At 44.5% G+C, this 20902-nt stretch overlaps 2 protein-coding genes across 2 annotated transcripts in view; one reads left to right on the top strand and one right to left on the bottom strand.

Annotated features, from left to right (window-relative positions):
• The window catches only part of IFT140 (intraflagellar transport 140), a 111934-nt gene that overhangs the window by 32558 nt on the left and 58474 nt on the right, over nucleotides 1-20902 (bottom strand). The window lies entirely within an intron of this gene.
• Nucleotides 6770-20902, top strand: part of TMEM204 (transmembrane protein 204) — a 21671-nt gene continuing 7538 nt past the window's right edge. Inside the window, exons 1-2 of the mRNA XM_018552373.1 lie at nucleotides 6770-7692; nucleotides 20072-20227. Of these exons, the coding sequence (XP_018407875.1) occupies nucleotides 7431-7692; nucleotides 20072-20227 (418 nt within the window). The 5' untranslated portion in view covers nucleotides 6770-7430. The remainder of the gene's footprint in view (nucleotides 7693-20071; nucleotides 20228-20902) is intronic.

Here is a 20902-nt window from a genome sequence, read left to right as displayed (position 1 = left end):
CAGTCAGAATGTGGAGCAGTTGCCCATGGCAACCAATCAGCATCCAGTTTGCTCAGGTAAGAGTTGAAAAGGAGACAGAGAAGCTGATTGGTTGCAGTGTAAATCTGCTCCCTTCAACACTAGAAATCCCATTCATTTCTATGGCCCCTGTTCACACCTAAGTGTCTTGTCGCAAGTTGTAAAACGCTGAACGCTGGAAAAGGTACATGAGATTCTTTTGAGCAGATTACAGCACATTTGGCCGCATAGACTTTAATGCAAGAACATTAAAATGCGAGACGCACGCGGTTTGCACATTTCCTCATTCACAGCAATGCATTTTGATCTGCTCAATAAAAGGCGTGTCTTTGTCTAAATGTGCAAAACACGCAAAAACACGCACAAACCATGTGAGGGAAAGACATGCGTAGATACATGCGTTTTACGCGTGGAAACGCAGACACCTAGGTGTGAATGGAACCTAAAAGCAAGCCGGCTCCAAGGTTTGGGTTAGTATAACTGTTATTTTTGAACCTAGACGAAAATGAGCACTTAACCCTTGCAATGCAGGGATAGCCCCACTGCAAGGGTGAAGAAAATGATTCCCCGGAGTTCTGCTTTAAGGTATTGAACGGGAATTACGTCCTTTAAGACAGAGCAGAGAGAAGATTTCTGAAAGGGCACAATTACAGATTCTGCTGTCAGTCACAGAATCCGGTTAGGTAATGAGCAGAAGAAATGGATTCTCTAGGAGCTTGGCAGACAACGGTGCAAGAACCTAAAAGCGAGCAAAGAGCAATATCAAACAATTGTGACACTCAGCGGATTCCACAGTGATGTCCATCTGTCAGATTACTTGTGGGAGAATGTGGAACTGCTTGTCAGAATAGCCCTTCCTGTAGCCTGTGTCAGGAAAGTGATTGTAAAAATAGTTCTGATGTCTCTAAAAAGTGAACGTTCCATTGTATCCACCTATTGCATGCCACACTTCCCAGAAATATATTTATATAACCGGAGGGCATTATATCCTTCCCAGAAAGAAGTATATAAAGCAGAATAAAAGAACTGCTGTTGAAAAGGTTGTAAATAGTACTTCTATCAGCCTCCAGCCACATTTTTAAAAGATTGTAAGCCATTTCAAATGCTGATGAGTGCACTTACAATCCCAAAGACCCAAACAGAAAGGCTTAAAGTGATATTACAGTCAAAAGGTTTTTAAAGTGGCATTAAAGGACATCCCTCCCTCCCCCCCCAATGCTAGTGTAAGGACTTACCTTAAATGATGCCTCTTGATCCGATCATCTTCTTCTTTCCTGTAGTTTTCAGGAGCCCCTCCCACGCTGGTGTCGGTCTCTGATCCAGCGCTGACTGCTGTGTTATCTTGTGTCCCATGGAGTCTGTGCGGGTGCATGCTGCCGGGCTGCATGCATAGACTTACCTTGTGTCTCTCCTTCTCCCGGCCGAAGACCTGTACTGCGCATGCGCCCGCCCCATCATCCTTTGCAGCCGCCCAAGATATTTCAGATCTTTGGACGGGAGCGTGCGGTGTAGACACAAGTTTTATTCCTTCTGTAAACTTTTTAAATCTTTTTACATATATCTACTGCTTGCTAGCTGTAGATATATGCAGTAGATATATGCAAAAACACGCAATGTCACTTTAAGCTATTTTAAATGCTGATGAAATCACTTCCAATGGATGCTGCTCCTTGATGTTTAAAAGTTTTAGTTTCATGCAGAATCAAATGGTCACCTGAGCACTGTTACTGATATCCTGTTTTAGGCTCTGTCCCTTGTGACTCTCTGGAAGTTTTGAATGCTGAAGACTGATGGAGGCTGCAGCATTTCATTGGAGCGAAGGTAAGAGACATGCTCCAATGCAGAGGTAAGTATACCTCTTCTAGTTGCTACTTCGACTTGACTTCCTTTCAGTGAGGGGTGTTGCTTTAAAACAAAAATAAAAAGTTGAGGGTACTGTACATGGACCAACGACCTCACATAGACCACAGCAGCCTTCACCTTCAGTCCATGGTCAGAGCAGAGGACTTTGTGCTGGGGCTGGATGTTCATTAAAGTGGCCCTGTCGGGTCTACAAAATCACAAAAGAAAAGCCTTAAAGAAAAACATTGTTAGGTCCCTTTCACACAGGCTGATCACTATAGGATCCATGCACGAATCCCATCCAAATTGGAGCGGTACGGATCAGATGTCACCGCTGTGATATCCTTGTCCGTCCACTTTTTTCCTCCATCTTGCAATGGAGAAAAGAATTAAAACTGCCAGACCTCATGTTAGGCTATGGGGAGCCGGATGTAAGCAGGCATGTGTCCTTGTACATCTGATTACCCCCCATCCAGCACGAAAGGGACACCGAAACAGAACACTGTTCCATTTGTTTTTCCGGACATGGCTGGAGTCAGAGATAACTGGGTGTAAAAGGACGCCCATCCATTTAGAACCGGCTGTCCATAGACTAGCATTGGGCATCTGATTGTGTCTGCCTGAGAAATTGACAGGCAGACCCGAAAAGACCGCCCGTGTGAAAAAGGGCCTTATAATCACCTGTACATTGGGCTGTATGCTAAAACTTTACACTATAGCAGAGCTCTCAAGGCCAATACGATTCGATTATGTTGCTGGCCACTATGCTTGCTCCTGCTCACCCTTAGTTACTGCAGGACACAATAGTGACACAGGGGTCTTCGGCATAAGCCACAGCGGCCACAGGGGGACACTTTATTTCACACATCTGGAAGCATGGATTCGGATCAGTGCCAGAAGCTCTGTTTAGAGTGTGAAATTTTAGCAAATGGGCCAACGGACAGCTATGTATGAAGACATTTTCCTTACAGGTCAGTTTTTTGTTGTGATTTTGTAGACCCCATGACAGGGTTGTTTTATACTTTCCTGTATAACCCATTAAATAAATAAAAATAAAGAATTTAAAAAGAAAAACAGAAAAAAAAAACATTTAGGGCCTGTGTTCACAGAGTTTGATGAGCAAATGCAGTGTGCTGTTAAAAGGCTTTTGAGAACTCATTGCAGGTGCTGTTGATCTGCATTTGATCTGTTAGCTGCTTTCCCATTCCCATAGACTTTTATGGGGAGAGAAGCAAGTCTGAAGCAAGCAAAAGCCCGTCGGCACAGGGCCGGGCCACATCACAAAGTCTGCGTTCCAGAGTGTTCAGCCTCTGGAATGCACTGGATCGCAAGCCGGCCAGCTCTCTGCGTTCAGGGGCGGGAGGGGACATGGCAGTGCAAGCCACGCTCCCTGCCCTCAGTGCGATCACCCGCACCCGGAACGCAGGCACATTAGTGCCTGCCTACCAGTCCAGTGCGATCTGCAAAAATAGTGCTTGGATCGGGTGCGGGCGATCGCACTGCGGGCGGGTGGTATGGCTGTGGTGCCATTGACTTTAATGTACCGCCACGCCCCCTCCCGCCCCTTGTGTTCCAGTACGTTCCAGAGGCCGAACGCTGAAACACAGACTTTGTGGTGCGAACCAACCCTCAAGCAGAACTCCGGGGGAAAATGTTCTTACCCTTGCAGTTGGGCTATCCCCGCACTGCAAGGGTTAACTTCTCGTTTTTGTCTGGGTTCAAAAATACCAAAGTTATATTCACCTAATCCTCATAGCCGGCTTGCTCTTACACCGGTCTCCTTCTCCTCCGCTGCAGCGATGGTATGCCTCTCAGCATCCTCAAGTCCTATTGTATAGGACGTGATGACTCACGGGACCTTAAACCACTGGAGCAGAGGGAAGGGCGGGCGAGGTGGAAGGGACTTGTCTAAGGGCAAGGAGGATCGGGTAAGTACAACTTTTTAATTTTTGATCTTAGACAAAAACAAGCACTTAACCCTTGCAGTGTGGAGGAAACTAAAATCAGGCTTTAAGCAGTGGGGATAGCCAGGTGGCACTTATAATGGTGAACAGTGACCAATACGATATTTGTCTGTAGTATTTACTGTGTGTATTTAAATTGTATAGTCATATAGTCAAAATATTTTTTTCTTCAGAAATATTTGAATCATAAATAAATATCTGGAAGGATCAGAAATGAAAATGCATAAAACAGATCCCATTTTATAGAGAATATTTATTTGCTTTTGTGCACCGAAAGGGCCATTTCATTTTTAGGCATACAACTGTACATGGTTATGATCTCATTGGTGCCCTCTTCTGGCTGTAGAGCAGGTCAGCACTGTCACACTTCTGTGTTAGATTACCGTACAAATAAAAGGTTCTGCATGAGAGGAGTACCAAATCCAATTACTAATCACAACCCTTATAAAGTAAACAAAAAAAGGCCTTTACCTTCCCTTACTGAGACAAATCCTCCTTAATTTGTGTCTCACATGCTTCTTCTTCCAGACACTGCAGCTCACAGTGGGTGAGTTTCAGCAGCAGAGGCAGTGCTGTCAATCCAGAAAGCAGTAGGTGGGATTAGGTGTGGCCAAGTGACGATTGACAGCTACAGGCTTGTCAGTCAGCAGTAGCAAGGCTAATGGCCACATCCCATGCATTATTTTTTCATCTCACTGTAAGGTAAGCAGACATAACCTGCATGAGAGTGGCAACTCTGTTCTGGATTCAGGAGCAGTGCAGCATCATTACCACACCATCACAGGAAGCTGCATTCGATTAAATTTACTGGCAGGATCAATAGGTATTTGTGGGACTTTCCAGAAGGGAGTAAAAACTTTAAGAGCACACATAATTAAAAGAGAACTAAAGCTAAACTTTTTTTGGCTTTTGTTCTCTTTTGGGCCACAGAAGAACATTTACGAACATACTCCTGTGACCCAAAGTCAGCATCCAGCGGCTACTGCCGGGATCCACCCCGCTGCCTGACTGACAGATGGCTCTGCCTCTCTAGATCCAGAGCCAGCTATGTCCGCCCCCTTCCCTGTCTGTCCTTCCAGTAAGCACTGGAGGAATAGAAAAAGGGGAATCCCTGTGTGGAGCAGTGCCTGACAGTCACCGCTCTCTGCACGGAAAAGGCCGTGAGCTGAGCGATTAGCGGTTTGTGATCGATCAGTTCTTGAGTTATAGAGGCGACGTGTGACAGCTCCAGTGTCACACACTGGCTCAAAGTATTGGGAAGAGTACATTTTACTCACCCAATACTTCTCCTTTAAGTACAGCAACACATTTTATTAATTGGAGGTCATAGTTCTACTTTAAATAAATAAATAAATACCACATCCTACTGATAATGTGTTGAAATTGCAGAATGTGGGACAATGGCATCTGAATGGCATCTGAATGACATAATTGCCCATGGGGTGCTTTCATGCACACAAAGCTTATAGGCGTGAATAAAGTCAAAGTAGGTACAAAGTTCACAGTTTGCTTGTGTAGTAAACACACTTTATATTTCAAAACCTTTCTTCATTTTGCTTTACGTCATGATCTATTATGTGGTTAAGCAAATTGTTCTAATAACCATCTTCCATTTGAGGCTTTAAAATGCTGTTTATGTATGTTTATTAGCAATGAATGTAGTTGTCAGCAGAAATCTGAAAAGCACACAGTGCCTGTTGTATATACTGTATCTAGTTGTTTCAGGCAGCATGGTCTTTAAAGAGGGTCATTCAGGGCAAAGTGACAGGTTCTCCTAAAGCAGACATTACACTCAATGCAAGGACCGCTTTTTAAATCTGCCCCCTTGCCCCTAGCAGAAATGCTAAAGGGGCGTATTATATTAATTAGGGATGCACCTATACTGGTTCTTCGGTATCTGGTACGAGTACCGATATTTATCTCTCGGTACTCGCGGTACTTCCGCTAGCATTGAGCCGGCTTCCCGGGCAATCAGGAAGCCAGGCGGCATGTCAATACCTGCCGCCCAGCTTCTTGATTGCCTGAGAAGCTGGCTTCATGCTGTTTGGCCGGCTCGGTGCTGATTGGCGGGGAAGCCAGCTTCCGCGCCAATCAGCATAGAGCCGGCTGTTTGGACGGTTCGATGCTGATTGGCCAGAAAGCTGGCTTCCCAGCCAATCAGCATAGACCTGTTTTCCCGGGCCAATCAGGAAGCCTGATAGGCTGGTAAGCCGGCTCCATGCTATTTGGCCTGCTCCATGCTGATTGCCTGGGACCAGTCAGGAAGCCGGGCCGCTCGTCATTACCTGCCGCCTGGCTTCCTGATCGGCCGGGAAACCTGCTCCATGTTCTCTGGCGGCACTGCCGGTCAGAGGAAATCTCCCTCTGCCCGGAAGTTCCGGTATCGGGGAAGGTATTGAAGCATTTGGGCGAGTATGAGTACTCGACCAAATACTCAGAATCGGCACCGAAACAAGTATCGGTATTGGTGCATCCCTAATATTCATATTATACCCGGGGTGGGCAAATAATATAGAATTCAGGAGCCGGCCTGCCAGTTAGGCGCTGGCTGTCATTTTTAAGGCGCACTGGCGACCCGGCTCCAGCCCTAGAACAGGTGCAATATTTCCCGAATATGCTTAGTATTTCACTTAAAAGATTTTACCATTTGACTAGAATTGATATTAAAAGGTTCGAAAAACGGTGACCTTCTCGCACAGCATAAATGAAATTACACAGTTGTCCGTAATACTTTCCTTATGATTAGGATGGGGCTATGGAAGGGGAAATCAGCTTTCCAGGAAATGCATCCTTACTTTGAGTTACTTTAGAGAACATCTATCTTCAACCAGCGCCTGAGCAAAACTCTCCAACAAGGAGGGGTGCACTGGGAAAGAGGAAAGGGGGTGGGAAACGCAGCGACAAAAAAACAACCATTTCCTCTTCTCCGAGAGAGACAGTTAGGAAGCAAATTAACAGAATCCCATGCCAAAAATATATATATCCGTAAAACAAAAACTTCCTATCAGCTGCTGCCTACCCCAGCCCCTCTCTCTCCCTCTGTGACTCACATCCATCTCTCTCACACACATACACACTATTGAGCTCTCGGCTTTCATCCTCCAGCAACTGCAAGGAGATCCAGCGCTTCTTACTCCTCGAATGTACATTGTCCCTTGTAGTGCTTCTTCTATATCTGCAAGTTGCTGCACCTCTGCTCCTTGAGTGACTTTTTAACAGACAAGCCCTTTGGTTACTGAGTGGCTAGAAAGGGTCCACATCTGGAACACATCTGTCTTCTTGGGGCGTGGGAAGAAGAGAGTCTTATTTCCACTGTTCCTGGGGGCTCCTAGTTGGTGGGGTCCAGACGGGAATGCAGTTGCATCTTCGAGTGGAGGAGGTGGAAGTTGCATTGCAAGAGTGTGGATAGAGCAGATACCGAACATTGTTGGATTCTTCTCTTTTGCGTCTCCCTTTTCATGGGACTTTCAAGCCAGCTAGCCTAGCAGTGCCGTTCCTGGGAGGGCTTTCGACTCTCAAAATGAGTGGAGATGTCGTCTAGCTGCTCCTGACCCTGTGCCGTGCAGCAGGGCTCGCCCGACTTAAGTGGACTTTTTTTTGGTGGCGATGGGCATGCACAAACTAGTGGCCGTGGCTGTGGCGGTGGCACTGGTATCACTTATTCTAAATAATGTGGCTGCCTTTACTCCGAACTGGGTGTACCAAACCATGGAGGAAGGACGCAAGCGTACTGTTGGGCTGTGGAAGATGTGCTTGGCGGGAAGAGGGGTAAGCACCAAGCCCGGACAGGGAGATGAGAGAGAGTGCCAGTCAGTTGGCTGGGGGTCAGAGCCATCTGGCTTGCAGGAATCTCGGAACACAGTCAAGTGTAAGTATAGAATCATAAGTGTTTAATATTCATCCAACTGTTTTATTATCCATACATTCCAGCATAAGAATTTGGCTGGTAATCCCTCGCAGCTGGGTCATTTATGAAAATAACGAACACATTAAAATTAAGAAATGTTACTGTTTATGGTCATGAGCATGATACTTACATAGTACATAGTTACATAGTATTTGAGGTTGAGTAAAGACACGGGTCCATCAAGTTCAACCTTTATGTGTCTGTGTGTGTGTTGTGCGTGCGTGCGTGCGTGTGTGTGTGTGTATATGAGTCCCTATGCTGTCTTAGTTTTCAAGAGTACCTGTATCCCTGTATGTTACGGTCTCTTAGGAAGGTAACTAATCGATTTCTGAATAAATCAATATTCTCTGCTGATACCACTGCTTGTGGCAGAGAGTTCCAAAATTGAACCACTCTGACTGAGAAAAAACCCCTACACCCTTTGTGGTTAAATCTTTTCTGCACCAATTTTAGGTGGTGGCCTCTAGTCTTTTTTAGGGAGTTCACAGTAACATATGATGCCATATGTCGTGAAATTAATGCCACTTTTTTTTTTTTTTACAAACCTGATATTGAAGCAGTGGGGTGAAACCACCTTCTTTGTCAGCTTTAATAAAAGTTTTGTTCTTGTTTTATCACTTTGCCCAAAAAAACTGAAGTTTCTGCTGTCCCCAACAAGCAGTATTTCAATACCATGGCACGGAAACAGAAACCACCATCTGTATTCATAGAATGCTCTCATAACTGCTATCAGCAATCTAGAAACATTCCGTAGACACAGCTTAGTCTACAGTTATCCTTTGCAAATAAGCATACCGAAAGGCCAGTTCCAGCCCAAACTTTGTTTAGTAGGCACGAGACAGAACCAACAAGCAGTATTTTAATACTGTGGCACAGAAGCAGAAACCATCCCCTGTGTTAATGGAATGCTCTCCTAACTGCTGTCAGCGCTCTAGAAACATTCTTTAGACACAGCTGTCCCTACAGTTTTCCTTTGGCAATGAGCAAACTTTTTGCTCCCAGCATCAGTTCTCCCCTCTTTGATGACCCATGCATTTGCAGTGGTACCCAGCTCAGTGTTGCTGCGACAGGGTAAGGGGCAGCATACTGCTGAAAGAGGGCAATCGTTTGTTCCAGTGATGCTGGGGGCACACCCAACATTCGGAGCATCGCGGGCCCTAGGCAGAACAGCGTGGATTGCTCCCAATGGTTGTTTTTCAGCCAGGTTGTCAGTAAGCTGCGATGGACCTACACATATTAGTAACATTATTGCCCTGATGAAAGGACCCTGCGTGTCCCCGAGACGTTGGTTACTGTGATGTGTGGCGATTTGTCCGAATAAATGGACGTTTTGAATATTACCTACTGAGTGCTGGTGATTCCTGTTTTCTACTGTCAGATGTGCACAGCGCCATCCCCGATTATCACTGTGAGCACCACCATTGTGATTCGGGCCAGAGACTCTGCGAGGAGTATAGGGGGACCTACTGTTTTTCAGGACCTACACATATGGCATTTGAATAAGACTCCCAATTTTAAAGCTACACAGTGGAGGGAATTTATTAAAACTGGAGCAGGCAGAATCTGGAGTAAATTGCCCATAGTAACCAATCAGCTTCTTCAGTTAAGCATTGAAAATGAAAGACAGAAGCTGATTGGTTGCCATGGACAGCTGTTCCAGATTCTGTCTGTTCTGGTTTAGATAGATTCTCTCAGTGTTTTTAAAAGTACCGGGGCCCCTTGACTGCATAGTGCATTTTATTACTTAACCAAGTTCCATCCATTTGTTTACTTTTGGACAGAGTAGACAAGAGACAGAACTTCTGTCAGGTTTTCATCTACAGTGAAACTTCATGTTGGGAGAGGAAGTGATGGAAAATATCTCCAGTGGGTATACAAACTGCAATAAAACACTTTACTAGGCAGTAAAGGGGAAGGGTTAGTACCTCTGACAGGTAATCATTCCTATCTGTGTCTTCCTCTACCAGTGACAACTGTTCCCCTCATTCTTTATCCTGCTGTCACAATGACTGGCGAGTTGCAGTTCATAGAAACGTATACAACGTATAGATTGCCTTATAGAAACAAACACAGCTTTTTTTAAAGGGTCAGTCCATCTAAAACTGATATTTCAGGATGCAGGAGTGTTAAACCATCCCATTGGGGAAATATCTGTGCTTATATTCCAAGGTCTGCATACCTGTTGCAGAAATAGGTTGTCCCATTCCCGTTGCTGGATTATTAAACTGTTTTATTTTATGGAATCAGTACAAAATAAAGTGTGCTAAACAGAGGAGGAGGTAGATGCTGTAATGCTTTCCAATGTGACATAAAGGGAAGCTTTTATGATATGCAATTATCAGACCCTGCTTACTTCTGCCAGTCAATTGTGAGCTTGCAGGCACAAATGTTATTAGCCCTTGTAGTGGAGCTGCCCCCGCACTACAAGGGTTAAGTGCTTGTTTTTGCCTAGGATAAAAAAAAAAAGAAGTTATACTCACCCGCATCTCGGCGTCAGCAGTGCTCTCTCCAGCCTGTCTCCCCCAGCAATGGTATGTTCCTTGGCCTCCTCATGTCCTATACACTATATTGGATATGATGATTTACGGGAAATTAGACTGCTGCAGAAAAAGGGGAGAGACGCTCCTTGGACTGATCTAAGAGTCAGCCGGCTTCGAGGTTTAGGTGAGTATAACTTTTTTTTACCCTAGGTCAAAACGAGGAGTTAATCCTTGCATAGTGGGGGTAGCCCCACTGCAAGGGTTAATAAAATGGGGCCCGGAGTTCTTCTTTAAGAAGCATCAAATCTAAAAAGTGTTGTGTATGTCCTCCTTAATACAACTCTATATGCAGGGAGGCACATGTCTGTAGATAACTACCAGAAACTTCTGTGTTTCAGGTGAGCATAACTTTTTTTTAGCACCTAGACAAAAATTAGCACCTAACTCTTGCAGTGCAGGGGTAGCCCCACTGCAAGGGTTAAGAATGTTTTCCTCGAAGTTGTGTTTGAGACCTAATTCACACTTAGGCGACATTGTTTTTATGCGGGCATACATTAAATACGCACGTTTTTACGAGCAGATTAACACACTTTCAAGTAAATGGACAAAACGCATGCATACGTGTGCAAAAACGCGCAAAACTAATTGCACCTTGCGTTTTCAAGCATTTCCTATTGAATCTATGGGGCCAAAACGAGCTGAGATCTCCCCCAAAGAAGCTCATCTACTTTTTCAAGCGACAGGGGTTTTGCTTATTGCGACAAAACGCTCAGGTGTGCACAGGGGCCATAAGAATAAATGGGACTTTTTTTAGTGAAGCTTTTTGTCACGCTGAATCAGCTGCGACAATACGCTCAGTGTGAACCGGGCCTCAAGCATCACCATGGTAGAAATACAGCCAGCCTGCCTAAGGGCCGTTCACACCAGATGCAGTGCATTCCGGCCAGAAGGCACTGCCTCGCATTGCAGCTGGCTCACTTTTTTGTGGGGCAGGAGGGGGCGTGGCGGGCCATTGAAGTGAATGGTTCCGTAGCTACGCCCTCCGGCCGCAATGCGATCGGCCGCACAGGATCGCAAGGCACATTATGCCTGCGGTCCGGTGCGATCAAAATGCTGCAAGCACTTTTTTGATGGGACCAGACTGCAGGCATAATGTGTCTTGCGATCCTGTGCGGCCGGAGGGCGTAGCTACGGTGCCATTCACTTCAATGGCCCACCACACCCATTCACTTCACCCACATTAAATTCACACCCCCTCCTGCCCCACAAAAAAGTGAGCCGGCCACAATGCGAGGCAATGCGTTCTGGTCAGGATCGGGCTGGAATGCACTGCATCTGGTGTGAACAGGCCCTTAGTCTATTTATTTTTACACGCTTGGGCTCTGTATTAGCTCTTGTACATACCTTATATTGTGATGTGCTGTGGTGGGGGGAAAAAAATATGCGGTCATATGTGGTCATATGTGGTTTCTGATCTGTTGGCAGCCCATTCATAATACACATTAATGGACTACAGAAATGTCAATGGGTCTTTAAAGAAATGTGTCGGAGCAGAAATATACGAGTTCCCATTAATGACCTGTTCTTCAAGGTACAAGCTCCAAGAATGATTCTCCCTTCTCTAATTAGCCGAGTCACTAGCCTGGAACAAGCACAAGTATATCTGGTATTGGGACACCTGATAAGAACAGGTTTGTCTAAGGTCAGTGAGGCTCCAAGTAGTAGATTAAAGAAAAGTCAGCAGTAGCTCCTACATTACTATACTGACAAAGTCTTTTAAAAAGAAATAACACAACACTGTCGTAAATCAGACTCATGTAGTGCATGGAGCAAAGTGCAGTATCCATATCAACCAATCAGCATCCACCTTTTACTGATGTGCTTTCAGTAAAGTGAATTCGGAGTGGTTGCCATTGGTTACTGTACTTTTTCTTGCTTTATTTACTGAAAATGCTCAAATAACCCTAACGTATATAAATAACTGAAGCATGGATAGTTTTGCTTGGGTTAACACATTTTTTTGACAATCTGTATTGTCAAACGTCCCAGATTTCTACTGACATTTAGTATACCATGTCCATGAAAGCACCGACAGTAACAAGCTAAGATGGATATATGGACCCAAATATTGTCTCTAGAAAGTATTTTAAGTGAGATGACCACTTGGCTTATTCAATAAACACGGCAAAGTACAGAGCGAGAATGCAAACTGCAGTATCGCAAACGAAACCAATCAAAATGAACTTTACTGAAGACAGACCAGTAAAAGATGGATTCTGATTGGCTACTATGAGTACTGTCATTCATACTTTGCTCCTTGCACCATTTCATTGAATAAACCAAAAGATACTGGTATGAGCAAAAACAATGGTTCATCAGATGAGGCCCAACGAGCTGTACTTACAGAGGAACTCTAGGAACAATCTTTTATGGAAACTTACACTGGTCTCGCCTGGCTTATTAGTATAAGCGTTGAGCCAAGCCACACCATAATACACTGCTCGGCCAAAAAAAAAAGTCACATTTTCATTGGAGTGCTATTAGCTGTGATTATCGCACACATTCGCTGTGACATTGTTTCGATAAGCTTATACAATGTCACAGCATTTATTTTCGTCCAGAGTTGCAATAATTCTCCACCAAGATCTCGTAGTGATGATGGGAGAGTCGGACCACTGGTTATGTCTTCTCCAGCACATCCCAAAGATTCTCAATGGGGTGAAGGTCTGGACTCTGTGGTGGCCAATGCATGTGTGAAATGATGTCTCATGCTCCCGGAACCACTCTTTCACAATTTGAGCCCAATGGATCCTGGTATTATCATCTTGGAATATGCCAAATGTGCCATCAGGGAAGAAAAAATCAATTGATGGGAAAACCTGGTCATTCAGTATATTCAGATAGGCAGCTGACCTCAATTGTTTGGGGCCATAATGTTACTGAAACTAGACCTGGCCAACTAAAGCAAGCCCAGATCATCACACTGCCCGGAATCCAAGTGATGACTTTATTTGGCCATGCAGTGGATGTTTCCATAAAATATAATTTATGGAGTTTCACTTTAAAGTATTACTAAACCTAAGGCAAAAACGTCTTGCCTAAGGTTTAATAATCACGGAATTACATTTTTTCTTTTTAATAATACTTTTTAATTCCTTGAGGTCTGCATGACTCTTCCGGTGGCTTCCTCTTCCTATGTCCTACATGTGGGTGCATGTCCCCCAGTAATGAAATGAGACAGGCTCCTCTCAGGCCTGGTTCATACCTGAGCATTTTTCCCGCGCATATCTATACGTGCGGAAACGCGCAAAACACAAAAGCAATACATTAATAGGGGCTGGTTCACACCTGTGCGTTCATACGCACATACAAAAACGCGGCAAAAAGTACATGTGACATTTTTTGGGCGGTTGCAGCGCGTTCTGACTGTGGCTGTAGCCGCAAATGCGTGGAAAAATGGGCATTAAAAATTGTGCATTTTGGTCAGGGCTGGTGTGAATGAAGCCTCAAGGTTAACTTTATGCATGCAGGTTGGACATGCAGGTTTCAGCGTGTCAGTCTACAGTCCAAATTTAGGAGGACAATGTTGTTCATAGACATACAGTGAGTGTGTGTTGTCACCTAAGATCGAAAGTGTGTCATTGTGTCAGTGTGTCAAGCAAGAAAAGCCTAAAAACAAATGTAGCCGCCACATCTAAGAACTGCTAAGCTGCAATGTATCATATTGTTTTTGGGTTCAGATACACTTTAGTAAGGATTAAAAAAAACAATGATGCTAAGCAGACCATCAGAAATGGGGGCTGTCTAACCTGTCTTCACTGGACTGCATTGGTACTATTTATTACATGCCAGCTCTCTTTGTATTATGTCATCAAAGCTGAACTCCGGCCTTTTGTCTTTTACTGTTGTACAGACTCCTCTCCTGTACGGAATTTGTTTACTTTGACAAATGTCACCTAGGGACCCCAAAGAAGGGGATCAAGCAGAGATCTGGTTTCTTCAGCTTCTTCTTCTTCTTCTTCGGCTAAAGCAGCCAGAGAAATAACAGGCTGAAAGCAGAAGTGATATCATTCACATTACCTCTGCATTAAGTGATCAGCCAGTGAATGCGTACTGATCTCCCCTCCTGATCCAGCCTCAGAGACCCGCTGTGCCAGTCCTGGGCCCGCATGGAGGACAGCAGATCCCGAGATAGCTGGCAGCAGCAGCAGCAGAGGGTGCACACTTCCCACACCTTAACAAGTGAGCGAGTGGCCCTATAGCCGCCCGAATGCTTGTATTTATCAAAGGTTTCAATTTAGCTAACTTTCCCACTCCCTTGCACCCCCCGGCCTTATGTGCCAGCCACTTGGTCGTTTATTTACAATCGGCCAGGCGGCAAATGGTTAAAGTAGATGGAAACTAGAGATGCACCGATACTGGTATTTCGGTATCGAGTACGAGTACTGATGTTTTTTTTTTGGTAATCGCCAATACCGAATACCGAAAGTACCATTAAGGAAGCCAGGCAGCGTGTAATGACTCACCACCTGGTTTCCTGATTAGCAGGGAAGCTGGGCAGCATGTAAAGACTCGCCACCCGGCTTCCTGATTAGCAGGGAAACCGTCCCCATGCTTCTCGTCACTATGTGACAAGAAAGCATGGAGCGGCTTCCCGACCAATCAGGAAGCTGGGCAGCAAGTCATTACACTCTGCCCGGCTTCCTGATTGGCCAGGAAGCCAGCTCCATGCTCTCTCGCCCAAGTAACGAGGGAGCATGAAGCCAACTTCTCGGCCAATCAGGAAGTTGGGCAGCGTGTAATGACTTGCTGACCAGGTTCCTGATACCGGAAGTATCGGGCTAGGCATCGCAGCATTTGGGCAAGTATGAGTACTCACCCAAATACTCAGCGTTGGTACCGATAGTAGTATCGGTATCGGTGCATCCCTAGTGCATCCCTAATGGAAACTGAGATTTAGTTTGCTAAATCATTGTGTATCATGAACAATTGTCTTTTTTTTTATTTTTTATAATATATTGACTTCACCATTTCTCATCCTTTGTTGCATCTCAGTGCTGCTGATCTCCTGCAGCCTGTTTTCAGTCAATTTCTGGACTAGATGTACTCAATGATGGCATCTCTTAAGGCGGGTTTCCTGATGGTGACAACAGTGGACCACGCCTGTGTAATGTATGTTAAAATTGACACTAGTAGTCTTTTTCAAAAGCTCATGTGACAACTCATAAGTTGAAATGGGAGACAGACAGGTCATTGTCACCCTACAACAGGAAGTGCCTGAAAAAGCATCATCACCGCAGGATTACCAGGCATTATTGTAGATTTTAAACTGCAGATTAAAAAAAAAAAAATACTAATGGATTTTAGAAATGACATTAAACATGCCGGAGCATATATGAGCTGTCAGTGATTGGGTCAGTGATTGGTGATCTACTTTAAATAATGCCCGGTGTGTCTAGACCAACATAATTATTCCACAGCAATTACAGAAAAATGTCTATAGGAATTTACCCGAGACATCTCAGATTACAGCTGTGCAAACCTGATTTTTACTTCATCTCCATCAGACACTCGGGAGATAGGAGGCCTAGTCCCTAGCCAAAGTGGTTTAGGATTTAACCCCTTCCCAGCCATCATTTAACTAGTTTAAGAGCAAAAAAAAAAGAAGGCGGTAAAGTTGCGCAGCTCTCGTCAGCCAGGAAAGAGTTACAGCGAATATGCACAGCATGCATTAGGTCACTAGTAATAAAACATTCATCATCCACTTTCCTTCCCCCTCCGCTGCTCCCCCAAAGGTCAAATACCACATGTACAAAGCAGTGTGTAAAACAGTGTGCAGCTTTGTAAAGAGCATGTTACAGGATAGTGCACAGGCCAACCACTCTGAGCCAGTTCTGTATGTGAATGATCGTTGTGCGCCTTTTCTACAGGGTCTTATAACTCGGCTTATTGTTTGGTTATTTGGGAGAGTCAGTTTATTGAACTTACGGTGAAAGAAAATCTTATAAAACATACTGACCTATTCATAAAACGAGGGCAAAGCATTCACATCTAATGTCATTTGAAACAGCTACTGTGACTGTATGCGCAGCTCCCAACTGTCACTGATTTGGAGGGAGTATCCCGTTTTTGGTACCAAATCCCTCTGTCCCTCTTCCTGATTTCTTTTCTGTGTTCTGATGTTTAGGCCTCGTGCACAGCTGTAAAGGGGGACAACACAAGGGGACCAACAGCTAGTACATGTTGTCACATGCAAGCGGCAAACACGCTGACCCAAACTTGCACATCGGTACAGCTACAGATGCATGCCTTTGGACACAGGCTTTCTGCGTCCAAGGGTGTGCATGTGTAACTGTATGGATGTGCAAGTTTGGATCGGTGTGCAGCCGCATACCTGCTTTCAGAGGTATCCCATCGCACTCCAAACCGACATATCCTCATGTGAAGCTTAAATGTTTGCTGAAATGGCCAACGGACGGCGCCGTAAGACTAAGGAGATAATGGGGTCACCAGCACATAGGGTTGCCACCTGTCCCGGATTTACCTGGACAGTCCGGGTTTTGAGTTCTGTACTGTGTGTGCTGTGTCTTGGTTTACAGACAGCTGAAACCCAGACACAGCACATACAGGACTCAAAACCCGGACTGTCCAGGTGAATCCGGGACAGGGGGCAACCCGACCAGCACACCAAGGTCCACTTCATCGATCCGTATTTTATTGCTGCTTAGATACACACGGTGTCACAAGCAAATGCAAAGTTTCGGAACCACATTTGCTTGTGTTTATCTAAATGTCAATAGTCGATCGATGAAGTGGACCTTGGTGTGCTGCTGACCTAATTATCTCCTACACGCACCTGCTGTCCCTCCCACTTGTTTGCCTGATGAAGGGGATGCTGTGAGACCCCGAAACTTTGTTTAGAGTGTTCTACTTGCAACTAGTACGTTAATAAACACGTACTGAACTTGCTTTGGAGTGCCGGTGTCTATCCTTTACTGATATTTTGTCAGAAGCCACCCGCTGACACCTGCTGCACATACCCTCCATTTTTGGAGCAGCGCCTCTGAGTGCGATGAGTACACAGACTGTACGCTGTCCCTCCTAGGCACAGGTCTCTGCATGGACCTTCACGCTCTATGGCTGTGCACGTCTGTGTAAATGAGGCATTAAATATCTACACAAAAAAATGTACTATTTAACTACCAGAAGTGTTAGGGTTCGTTCACCCCAGGTGTGTTGAGCTGCGTTAAACGGCATTAATGATGTGCAGGGGCTTGGCACAAACCCAGTTCGCCCAAGCCCACTGAAAATTGTCACTGACATAACCCCCTCCTGGCCTAATCAGTTGCGGGCAGGACTTTCCCGCTGCTACACAACACAAAGGAATGCCCCTGCCACAACTGATTGGGCCAGGAAGGGGGGGGTCAGTGACGGTTTTGCGCAGAATTGGGTGAACTCCATCGAAAAGGGTTTGCACCCCCCTCACATCCTTAATCTGCATGTGAAAAAAAGGAAACAGTGCAATGCATTGTAATGACATATTATATATACTATATACCACTTCTGCCAACATACACCAGTGGGCACGTTATACCACAACATGGAACAATTACCTGCAGTCTGGGACAGATGATTGTCCCGTGACAAAGACATATTGTGTTCAGGTACAATCATCTTTCCCGCACCGCAGGTAATCATTCCATGTATGATGCAGCTGCATCTGTACAGACCCACCTGAGATTCCTGCCGCAAGAATCTCTGGACCAATGTTCATATTTTAGGCCCATTACAGGCTGTTTGTGTTGCATCAAGTGTTCATTTTAGACATTCCTGATTTTTAATGGCAACCTACATCTAAAAGTTAACTGTCAGTTAGAGTGGACCAAACATTAGATATATTTCTCTCAGTACATATACGATCGGCTATATACAGTGTATAAGTGTAAATCCTACAGATATTTGTTACCTCTCACAGGGATCACTACCAGGGATTACTACCCTGGACAGTACCTTCCTTTGCTAATCTTTCCAGGATGGAGCCATCTTTGCCCAGGCATCATCCAGGCTCACCACCCACTTCCTGGACTGAGATCCTGTCTCAGAGATGACACAATCATGAAAATTCTGATGCTTGTACAGGTCTAGCTGTGTTGGCAAATGTCTGACACAGAACAGCCCTTGCTGCAGACTCCCACCTTGTGACTTGCTAAAAAGTGAAAAAGCTGCAGTCTGATCACTGGGGGAGAGGAGACTGAGGAAATGCTTCCTCCTGCCTGCAGGAGACTGGCATAAAAGTTACTTTATTACTTAAGCTGGGTATACACTACATCAGCCCTAGCCCTTACAAGCCTTAGGCCACTGTCGGAATACCCGAACGGAGCTTGTAGCTCACTGGCTATAAGCACCATTCTGCCCAAAATTTTCCAACCTGCTCCTTCGATCAGCTGATCAAGGGATGCCAGGCGGAAGGGTGCAAACAGCAGCACCCAAGCAGTGAATTTAAACCAGTTTATCAAGAACCTACCAAATTTGCATTGTGTATAGCCTACTTTAGGCAAAGTCACTTCACTGGAGCTAGAAGACTGTTTACTATAATAAAACGTAATTCTATTGATATATACTGAAACATGTCAGGAATATATTCATGCAGACTTGTAAAGTTATTAAAACAAGCACTTTAAAGGTACGTTAACAATCTAGCTGTTTTGAATTAAGAATAACAAACGAGCTGGAATATTTACTTATCCTGGAGAAAATGCTGCTCCTGGTTACCTCCAGTACTGATTATATAACTAAAATATTAAAGTGGTACTAAATCCAAAAACAAATATGTAATACTGCATGTTGCAGCTTACCAGACCTGGATGTTTTTAGGGGCAAATAAAGGGGAAAAGCCTAAAAAAATGAATCTTGTGAAGTCACTGCATCTAAAAACATGTAAGCTGCAATATAATTTTTCATTTTTTGGGTTTAGATACCCTTTAAAGTGTATGTAAAATCAAAGCTTATTTTGGATAGAGTAAGGAAGAGTTAAAACCCCTATAAAGTTTTTTTATTGCGCATTGTGTCCCCACTGGGGAGACTCTTCTCTCAGTGACCACTGTCACTAAGACAAAACGTCAGCACTCTCCCCTTCTGCTCCAGCTAGTGGAATGTCAATCCATGGCATCCAATGGCATCCTCACTTCTAATGCAGGCCTGTGGATCCTGCATTAGACATCATATCATCAATCCTGACCGGGAGAAGAGGTTATAGGGACCGGTCTAGCAGTATTGAGGAAGCAAGCGGAAGCGGCGGTCAGGTAAGTAAATCTCCTTTACTCCAGGCCCCTAGACAAAACAAGCTCTTAAAAAAAAGTGCCCTAGCAGTGGGGCCACCCCAGTACTACAAGGGGGCTTTTTTGTTTGCCCAGAGATGAGCTTTAACAAAGATCACATGATGAAATGTTGTGTAAGCATCACTGGAGGGAATATTGAGCTGCATTTTCTTTAGGAAAAGTACGTATTTTACATACCTAGACTACATTAGTGGGTCTGTACAACTCTCTGGAATTCTGCTACATGTATCCGAGCTGTAACAGAAGAGGAATAGCAGAACCTTTTCCAGTAAAGCAGCATTGAGTGCTGTCATATGTCAGAGAAGAGAACATTTCACATTCACAGTCTCTGGAGCCTTAGGTAAACATTGGACAGAATTTATGTATGTATGTGAATGTGAGCAGCACCGAGCAGAAATGTGCGGGCTGAAATATAATGTTTGTGTACTCTTATACCAGGAAACATTAAAGTGAGCAAATGCAGAATATATGAATACAATGGAAGTTGTGATATGACATATCCTGTTCCGTCTCTCTTTACAGTGCAGTTTGACATGATGAGGGCCTGCAATCTGATTGCCACAGTTGCCTTGACTGCCGGACAGCTCATCTTTCTCATGGGACTCGTAGAGCTGCCCATTATTACCCAGGATTCCCAGTGGTGGGAAGAAGCCATTGCTGCTGTATTTCAACTTGCAAGTAAGTACAACATCTTCTATTAATAACTAGTATGTGAACAAGAGAAATGCTTGCTGGTCTATTTTTTGGTGGAACTACTCAGTATGACTACTTTGAAACACAGAATTGTACAAAACAAAAGCACCTTAAAAAAGGCAAAATACCGGAAGATACCTTATAGAACTTCAAGTTCTAGATACAAAGGCATCTTTAGAGTTTAAGACTCGCAAGAATATATATATTCCCTATTCCTGCAATGCATCCAATATTTTATCACAAGTAAGTGAATAATATAAATTTAAGTAATGTATAAGTGTGTGGTGAGGAGCCCCTGGGACAGACAGACAGACATACAAGTCCTTATTTTGTTTAATGACTTTATTGGTTATAATTTGGGTGTAAGAGGTCCAGGTACAGCTGTACCCCATTTAGACACATCTCAGGATCTCATTATACTCGGAGGTCAGACTTCAATAGGCACACCTCACAGTGAAGCAACAAGATGCAGCGGTAAAAGCCTTAAGGAGAGGAGGAGCCCAAACATCCCCAAAACATGTTGGCTGTACCCTACTATTATAAACAATAAAGGCGTTAAACAATTTGCTTGTTGGCCTTCCTTTACCAGGTGCTCCTGATACATAGATTCAAAAGAGGGGAACAATACATGTTTACCAAGGAAGGCCCCTTTGCATATAT

This window comes from Nanorana parkeri, unplaced genomic scaffold (genome assembly GCF_000935625.1).
Source record: "Nanorana parkeri isolate BGI_ZX_2015 unplaced genomic scaffold, ASM93562v1 scaffold85, whole genome shotgun sequence".
Classification (NCBI taxonomy): domain Eukaryota; kingdom Metazoa; phylum Chordata; class Amphibia; order Anura; family Dicroglossidae; genus Nanorana; species Nanorana parkeri.
This window is presented reverse-complemented; position numbering and strand designations above follow the sequence as displayed.